The sequence below is a fragment of the Benincasa hispida genome, chromosome 5 (genome assembly GCF_027475165.1).
Source record: "Benincasa hispida cultivar pf3 chromosome 5, pf3_genome.v1.1, whole genome shotgun sequence".
In the NCBI taxonomy this organism is placed as follows: Eukaryota; Viridiplantae; Streptophyta; class Magnoliopsida; order Cucurbitales; family Cucurbitaceae; genus Benincasa; species Benincasa hispida.
Genome location: NC_143482.1, coordinates 36,314,406 through 36,323,539, shown reverse-complemented (window position 1 = coordinate 36,323,539; position 9,134 = coordinate 36,314,406). Strand labels below are relative to the sequence as shown.

At 32.6% G+C, this 9,134-nt stretch overlaps 1 protein-coding gene across 1 annotated transcript; it reads left to right on the top strand.

Moving 5' to 3' along the window:
• The first annotated feature begins 4,491 nt into the window (after positions 1-4,491).
• BETA-UP (beta-ureidopropionase) lies at positions 4,492-8,834 on the top strand. Its single transcript, XM_039033138.2, has 6 exons — positions 4,492-4,833; positions 5,901-6,008; positions 7,225-7,413; positions 7,499-7,726; positions 7,807-8,031; positions 8,276-8,834. Exons 1-6 carry the CDS (start codon positions 4,696-4,698, stop codon positions 8,639-8,641), a joined length of 1,254 nt encoding a protein of 417 aa, XP_038889066.1. The 5' UTR covers positions 4,492-4,695; the 3' UTR covers positions 8,642-8,834.
• Positions 8,835-9,134: the final 300 nt, after the last annotated feature.

Sequence of the window (9,134 nt, the reverse complement as noted above, 5' to 3'; positions counted from 1 at the left end):
GGGTCGTTGCAGAAAGTTCAATCATGAAGAAGAAAGGAAAACGTGGGAGGAGAAAATATCATACGATTAAGATTTGTGTGAGGGTAACTTTGGAATAAAGGAAAAAAAGTCCCTTAAAAAAAGCAATCTGAATATTGCTTTATATTCTTTTATATACTTTTACCATATTTGCAATTAAAAAGAAAAAAGCATGATATGGATGCTAAGGTATAGGTAAAAAAAAGCTACCTGATGCAATTTCCCAAGATTTATTATTTTTCTGCTTTTGAGTTTAACCACAACGTGAGTGAGAAGTTCGAACGAAGGAAAAAAATGGGATATTCAACATATTAATATCAGTAAAATGTTTTAGTAAATTTAAGAAACATATAACCATCATTAAAAGAACTAAATTAAACTTCAATTTATTATGAATATTATAATAATAAATAGATGTTCATTGCTTAGTGTCCCAAAAGCCATGTGTCACCTTCATGTTGTCCATGTAAGTTCACATCGTACTTGTCATTTTGCCTATAAATAGTGTTATTTTATGGATCTTAAAATCACGCATACATCGATGAGAATTCTACTTCAAAATTCTACTATTTTCATATTATCGAATTTTATAATTTTAGTTATTTTATGTTATATTATATTTTATATATTTAATATTATTATATAAATATATTATTATATTATATTTTCTCTATATCTGTGTTCCCGTTTTGCTCCTCAAATTCACAATATGTTATCAACACGAGCTCCCGTCGTTTTTCCCGCTAAAGGTAGGTTCTAAAGGTATGTCGATTTTTCCCTTTTCGATATAATTAATAAATTTAATGTTATTTTGCATATTCAATATCTATTGAATTTCTAACATAACTACAATATTTTATGATAGTGCTTCCATAAAAAACTCACAAAATTAGAATTTGTCGCTCTTAATATTAACGAAAATAATTATTTTTCATGGGTACTTGATGCCGAAATCCACTTGGATGCTATGAATCTTGGGGAGACTAGAAGAAATACGATATCCAGTCAGGACAAAGCAAAAGCTATGATTTTCCTTTGTCATCATCTCCACGAGAAATTGAAAATGAAGTATCTTACAATAAAAGATCTTTGTATCTTGTAGAAAAATTTAAAAGAGAGGTATGATCATCAAAAAACCGTTATTCTTCCTAAAGTTCATTTTGAGTTGATGCACTTGAGTCTACAAGATTTCAAATCAGTAAGTGATAATAACTCTGCATTATTTAAAATCAGTTCGAAATTATTATTATGCGGAGAGAAAATTATTGATGTCGATATGTTAGAAAAACATTTTCTACATTTCATGTCTCGAATATGCTCCTACAACAGCAATATCGAGAGAAATATTTTAAACAGTATTCTGAATTAATTTCATGTCTTCTCATGGTTGAACAAAATAACGAGTTATTGATGAAAATTCATAAATCTTGATCAACCGGAACGACACCATTCCCTGAAGTGAATGCTGTGAATTTTAATAATAATCATGGTCAAGGTTGTGGTCAAGGTCGTGGTCACAGTCGAGGTCGCGGTCACAGTCAAGGTCGTGACTGTGGCAGAGGAAGAAACACTTAGTTAACCTCTATCAAGCCTTTCTGAAGGAAAAAGAGAAAAATGTGGAAGCAAATTTTGTATACTAGGATAATGACATATTTGACCCATTCCACAAGACAAATTTGAATTTGGCGGATTTCTTTAAATCTCCTAAAGAGAAGATTGGTGCAGTTGATGGAACATCAAGTATTTCTTTTGATTTTGATAATATTTCGACTTAATGTTATTGTTTTCTTCTATCTATCTTCATTTTTTTTTAGTAACTTTTGTAGATTTTAATTGTTGTTTTTCTTATTGTAATTATTTTATTTTAATGAAGAAACATGGATCATTTTCATATGTTGGGTATTTAAAAAATGAGCAAAGAAGATCTATGTCTGACAGACAGTGCAACTACACACACAATACTTACAAATAAAAAATGCTTTTTCAAATTGACAATACTGAAAGCAAAAGTAAATACAATATCAGGTTCTGCAAACTTGGTCAAAGGTTTTGGAGGAACAAAATTTACAATTGACAATGCATTGTTATCTAGTCAATCAGAGAGAAATTTTCTAAGTTTTAATGATATACGTTGCAATGGTTATCATGTTGAGACCGTTAGTAAGAATAATGTGGAATATCAATATATCATATCCACTGTCTCAAATAAAAAACGTATATTGGAAGAGTTGTCTACTTTATCTTCTAGATTATATTATACTCATATACGAGTAATTGAAACATATGCAACAATAAACCTGAAGTTCATGAATCTATACATATTTACAATTTGGCATGACCGATTGGGTTATCCAGGATCTATAATGATGAGGAGAATTATTGAGAATTCAAATAGTGGAATTATTGATTATATGAATTTGAATCATATTGGTGGAATTGATATTTTATTAATTTAATATTAAGATATTAAATTAATTAAATTAGTTTTATTTAAATTAATTTTGAATTAAATATTATAAAACTAAAATTTAAATAAAATAATTTTATTTAAAAAGAAAAATCAATTTCATTGAAATTGAGTTGAGTTAGTGGATTTTTCCCAAAAATTGGAAAAATCCACTAACATCTCTTATGGTGTTTTATCACCAAATTCCACATAAGTTCTTCAATCAATACCAAGTAGAAGTTGCCCTACATGCAGCCATGTTCTAATGCACGAAATGAGTCTATATAATGAAGCTTCGTGTATGAAATTTAGGGAGATCTCTAATATTTTTATCCAAGTTGCTGCAAAAACTAAAAACCCTAACACCCTCTCTCAAGTTCATCTTCAATTCAGCTTGTTTAGAGTGTTTCCACCACACATTTCTTCTTGAGCATGGTGGAGAAAATCTTGTTGGTGGTATATTTGAAGAATCCATCTCAAACTTGTGGAGATTCTATTGAAATCGTGAAAAGAACTACAAAGATATTGTCTTGTTCCAACCCTCTTATGAAAATCTCATGAGTAGCATATTTAAAACTCAAATTAAGTGTAATTTAAGTGCTTATTGATTCTGAATTATGAACAAGAAATGACTTTCAAGGTGGGAACGGGAGAAGTCATTTCGGCTCATGCAGTGGGAGATGTCAAGTTATTTTTTAGAGAATTTTTCATCTTACTTAAAAATGTATATTATGTACCTAAGATGAAAAGAAACTTAATCTCTATTTCCTGTCGGCTAGAAAATATGTACATAATATTTTTTGAATCTAATGAAGTGTTTATTTTTTCAAGAGGTGTTCGTATTTGTTCTGCAAGACTCGAAAATAACTTGTACATATTAAAACCAACTGAAGCAGAGGTCATTCTAAATATAGAGATGTTTAAAATGGCTAAGACTCAAAATAAAAGACAGAAAATTTCTCCTAACACCTATATTAGCACCTCATACTTGGTCACATTAATCTCAATAGGATTGAGAGATTGGTTAAAAATGGTCATCTAAGTAAGTTAGAAGATAGTTCTTAATCTCCATGTGAATCATGTCTTGAGGAAAAAATGACAAAAAGATCTTTTTCTGTAAAAGGTCTTCGTGCCAAAGAGCCTCTCAAACTTATACATTCAGATCTATGTGGTCCATGGGTAACTCTTGCCCACAGAAGCATCATCGGGATAGCCATTATATCCAGATGGCGAAAATGAGCCATCGGGATAAGCTACCTTATCTCGACGGTCATAATTTATAAGGACCGTAGAGAGATAAAAATTATCCCGACAGCACGAAGACACTGTCGGCTTAAACAAATATCTCGACGGTCCTTATAAATTACAACTGTCGGGTCACCATCGGGAGATATTTGTTTAGGCCGATAGTGTCTTCGCGCCGTCAGGATAATGTTTATCTCCCAACTAATCCTTATAAATTACAATCGTCAGGATAAGGCTTATCTTGACGGTTGTCTTAGGGTCGGCAAAAAAACCCCATCTTCCATCCGTCGAGATAACTTTTTTTCCCTATGACACGACTTTTATGAGTCGGGAAAGGTTCTGCCAACGAAGTTGTCTCGACGACTGAAGGACTGCGGGAAAATTTTGGCTGGTAGTTTTCTGGACTTTTGCCTACAGTTTCCATCGTCAGGAAAGGCCCAAACTATTGTAGTGAAAATAAAAACATTTGATAGATACAAATTATGATTAGATAATTTAGGTCTCGTTTGATAACCATTTTATTTTTAATTTTGAAAATTAAGCTTATTTCATCCACCTTTCTTAATATAATGATTGAATTATTAGTCAAATTCGAAAAATAAAAATAACTTTTGAGAGCGTATTTTTTCTAATTCTCAAAATTTGACTTATTTTTTAAATTAGGAGTGATTAATAGATAACAAATGAATAGATTTAAAAATAGAAATAGTATTCATATACTTAATTTTAAAAAATTTTAAAAAAATGGTTAATAAAGATAAGTGTTCTCGGACGTAGAAGAAGAATTTTCAATAATTCAGGCACAGCACACATGCAATCTGAGGTGTCGTATGGTGATAGCGATACAGCTTAATCGCATATTAGCCTTACTTTAATTTATCTGAGAAAGGACAAATCATATAATCAATCATTATCGAGTTGTATATTGGATTTAATCACGCCTCTTTATCTTTCTCCAATTCAACAAGATCGGAGAAGAGACAACAATGGAGAAGACCCCAAACACTCACGCTACAGATGGAGAGCTCAACGATGGAAAAGACGCCATTAACAATGGCTCCGTCTGTGGTTACGATTCTCTTCATCGACTCCTTGCTGCAAATCTCAAGCCTCAGATATTTCAGGTCGCTTTTTCTCTCTCTTTTTTAATCGAATTTCTCTATGAAGCGATTATCGAAAAATTGTTGATGATCTGTTTGTGGATATCGATTATTTTTGCTCATTTCTTTGAGTTCTGTTTGATTCCGTACTGTTGGGCGGTGGATTAGATTCTGTGAATCTGAGAATCTTTTCCTACTTTTTGTGAGAGATGGCCCAGTTTTTTGATTTATTAGGTTTGATCAGCCGCTTAAACGTTTCGATTCCGAAATTTAGTGGTTAATGTAATTACTTTGTTTTTGGTTGGAGATTGGTGTGTTTTTTTTCTTTCTGAGGAGCCCTTGTTTTGTTGAAACGTACTAATTGTAGTCGTATATGATCAGCAGTGCCCGAGTGTTTTTCCTTTGCAGCTACTGGACTAGCTATTCTGCACCAAATTTTGTACACGATCTATTGGTTTCGATGTTAACGGATTAAATTCAAACAGACATTTCTGTTTATTTTTTTGGTTATTTAATTTCGTACTTATTTACTGACATCTTTTATTTATCTTCTAGTTTACTTCCAAGCCAAAATTTGGAAACTACAAAAAGAAAAAGTACTTTCTGAAAATATGCTCTGTTTTTAGAATTTGACTAAGATTTCAAAAGTTGAAAAATTAAACAAACTGATCACGGGTATAAATAGTTTTCATAAGCTTCGGTTTTTAAGGAATAGAAAAACCATTAACAAAATCATTATTAAATGGGGCCATGAAGAATTATTGGTCAACGATGTGATAGAGTGCTAAGATTGTTAGACCTGCGTACGAAGTAACTGAAAAACAAATAAAAATCATGGTGTGTACTTGTTAACTATGACTTTTATTTGACCAATGTGTCATGCTATAGCTTTTTTTTTATCTTTGTTTCAATTATTATACTATTTCATAGCATAACAAGTACAATTGTTTTTTATTCATACAATTTTCTTAAGTTTATTTGTTAACTTAAATTTAGATTTTTGTTCTGTTAGCATGCTTCTAGTACTTTATTTGTTTGCTTTGACCTTTGGAAATATTTGATGAACTTCAACATTGTGTTGCTAATCCCAGGAAGTTAGCCGGTTGCTATTAGGGCTTAACTGTGGAAAGCCGCTTCAAACTATTTCTCTTGCAGAGCCTGTAAATAGTCTTTCTCTAGAGCACGATTTTGACCTCCAGGTAATCACTGGTAGGAGTCTCTTCTTAAGTTTATTTGTTAACTTTGATCACATGTTATTTACAATGCAGAAACCATATTAGTAATTGTGTCTCCTTTAGTAAGAATTTGATTGGGTTCCAGAGCTCTGTTTTACCGGAAGCAGTTAGCGATCTCTGTCTTTTATTTTTATTGTTTGGTCATGATGTAGTCAAATGTTGGTAATCCATTATTGTAAAATCTTAACTTGATGAGTTATGCTAAATTTAATATTATATCAGTACTTGAACCTTTCCCTTCATTTATGGGCAAGAAATTTTGTTGGAAACTTCAACAAGTGCATACCAATATTAATTAGAGAGAAAATGACATTATGGAAGTTTGAACGTAGGTTCTCTTACTCAAGTACCATTTTAAATGACCACTGAATTCAAAATTTAAAATCATTTAAAATTCTTTCATTTTTCTCAATAAAAGCTGGTGTTCTTATCAAAATAAAATAAATCACCATTGAATTAAATTTCAAAAATTTAAGTTGATGGGTTACGTAACCTTTAATCTTATATCACTACTTTAACATGTTGAATTACACCGAAAGTAATGAATTTATAATTTGGTTTTTGTGAAGCACATTGAAGAAGTAATGGAATGGGGATGAATAAAGGAAAATAAAGAGGTCCTTAGCTGATGTAGTTTTTACATAATTTTTATTCATATTTATCCTAGAGAAATCAGAGATCAGTGCGGGTTTAGTCTTTTATAATTCACATTCATTGCTTTCTTGCCCTCTCTTTTACGAAAACAAAAAAAGGAAAGATAAAAATAATTCAGATATATGGTAGTAAGTCAGAGCCCCTTATGGTCATTCTAACACATTAATTATCCAACAATGGGGAGATGATGCCTGTAATATTAGGATACAATTGAATTTATATGGCATTTGAAAGCCTCAACTCTGCAAATTTTACAGAAAAAAAGTCTCCTCTCTGCAAAAAATTATTGTGACCTACAAACTTCTATTCTAATCTATGTCATTGAAACATTACAACCTTACTTGAACAGGATTTGTTCTATAGGTTGTACAACTTTGGCCTTGAGTTCTAAAAATCTGTCATAGAAACATTATATTCACCATGCAACGATTATGTGATGAATGGCTCTTGCGGGATTTAATTTTCCTTTCAAATTCTTTGGCATTTTATTGATGTTTATATCTAATGTTTTTTCGAATCATTTCAGGCTTTCCGCTTTCATGCTGATAAGGAATCAGTGAGAGAACCTCGAATAGTACGAGTGGGTCTTATTCAAAATTCAATTGCTCTTCCAACAACTGCCCCCTTTTTAGACCAAAACAGGGCTATTCTTGAGAAAGTAAAGCCAATTATTGATGCAGCAGGTGCTTCTGGAGTCAACATATTATGCTTGCAAGTAGGTTACCTGGCTAGCTTTCTATCTGTGTATTTATACTTATATTTCCTTTTGGGGGGTTTTATATCCATAGACATATATGTAGGAAGCATGGATGATGCCATTTGCTTTTTGTACCCGTGAAAAGCGGTGGTGTGAATTTGCAGAGCCAATCGATGGGGAATCAACACGGTTTCTTCAGGATCTTGCATTAAAATACAACATGGTCATTGTAAGTTCCATTCTCGAGAGAGATGTTAGTCATGGGGATACTCTATGGAATACTGCTGTTGTTATTGGTAATCATGGAAACATAATTGGCAAGCATCGCAAGGTAAGTGTTATTTATGGAGTTAGTTTTCATATCACACTTTCTCGGCTGTCGAAACTATTTTGGTTAATGGCATTTTGTAGAACCATATACCAAGAGTTGGCGACTTTAACGAGAGCACATATTACATGGAAGGGAACACCGGGCATCCTGTGTTCGAGACAGCCTACGGGAAGATTGGAATAAATATATGTTACGGGAGGCACCACCCTTTAAACTGGTTAGCTTTTGGCTTAAATGGTGCCGAGATCGTTTTCAACCCTTCTGCAACTGTTGGTGAACTCAGTGAACCAATGTGGCCTATTGAGGTTAGTCCAAATCACAATGTTCGACTTTTTCACAGATTTGTTTTATAAGTTGTGCAACTATGTCCTTGAGTTCTAAGGAGATAAATGTTGGTGTTGCAAATTACAGAACTAATCCCCACCGTGATTCTTGTTTGACCAGCCTGTTACTATACACACTAGTAGTACCAACTTCTCTAGAAAACTCATATACTTTATCTGCACTGCAGCCATTTAAGATTTGGATCGACATCTTCCATGTTTGCAGGCTCGAAATGCGGCAATAGCAAATAGTTATTTTGTCGGATCGATCAATCGTGTTGGGACTGAGATTTTCCCAAACCCATTCACTTCAGGCGATGGGAAACCACAACATACAGATTTTGGTCACTTCTACGGGTCCAGCCATTTCTCTGCACCAGATGCATCTTGCACTCCCTCACTCTCCCGTTACCGGGATGGTTTATTAATCTCCGACATGGATCTTAACTTGTGTAGGCAGCTGAAAGATAAATGGGGATTCCGAATGACTGCTCGGTACGAGGTGTATGCCGAAATACTTGCTCGGTATCTAAAACCTGACTTTGAGCCTCAGGTCATTTCTGATCCTTTGTTACACAAGAAGGCTTCTTGAAGTATAGTCAATTGGAAAGTTTAGAAAAGAAGTCATTATGTAAGTTAAACTTGTTGAATAATTTATAATCCAATGTGAAAAGTAAGCTCACTTCCCTTTTGTTTGTAATCTTTGCCCATAATTTTACCTGTTTGTAGACAAACTTACTGGGAAAAAAAGAAATAAGAAAGGCATGCTGCTGATGGATGGAAAATGATATTGGTCTTGAGTTGTTTGATGGCTTTACCTCTTCAATTCATTTGTCGTTCATTTTTTTTTCCAGTGGACTTTATTAGATTTTATTTTTACTTTTCTTTAGGAGTTAGAAACAGGTTTTTGTTGGAATAATTTTTAAAACAATAAATAATAAAGAAATACTATCTGGTTGTTTTCATGTGTTTCGTTTATTTAAATGCAATGTGGTGATTAATCACTTATCTGTTTCATGTAATTTAATTTTAATTTCAAAAGAATTGTTTATTTGAATAGAGAAAGGTAACTATTCTCCATTTTG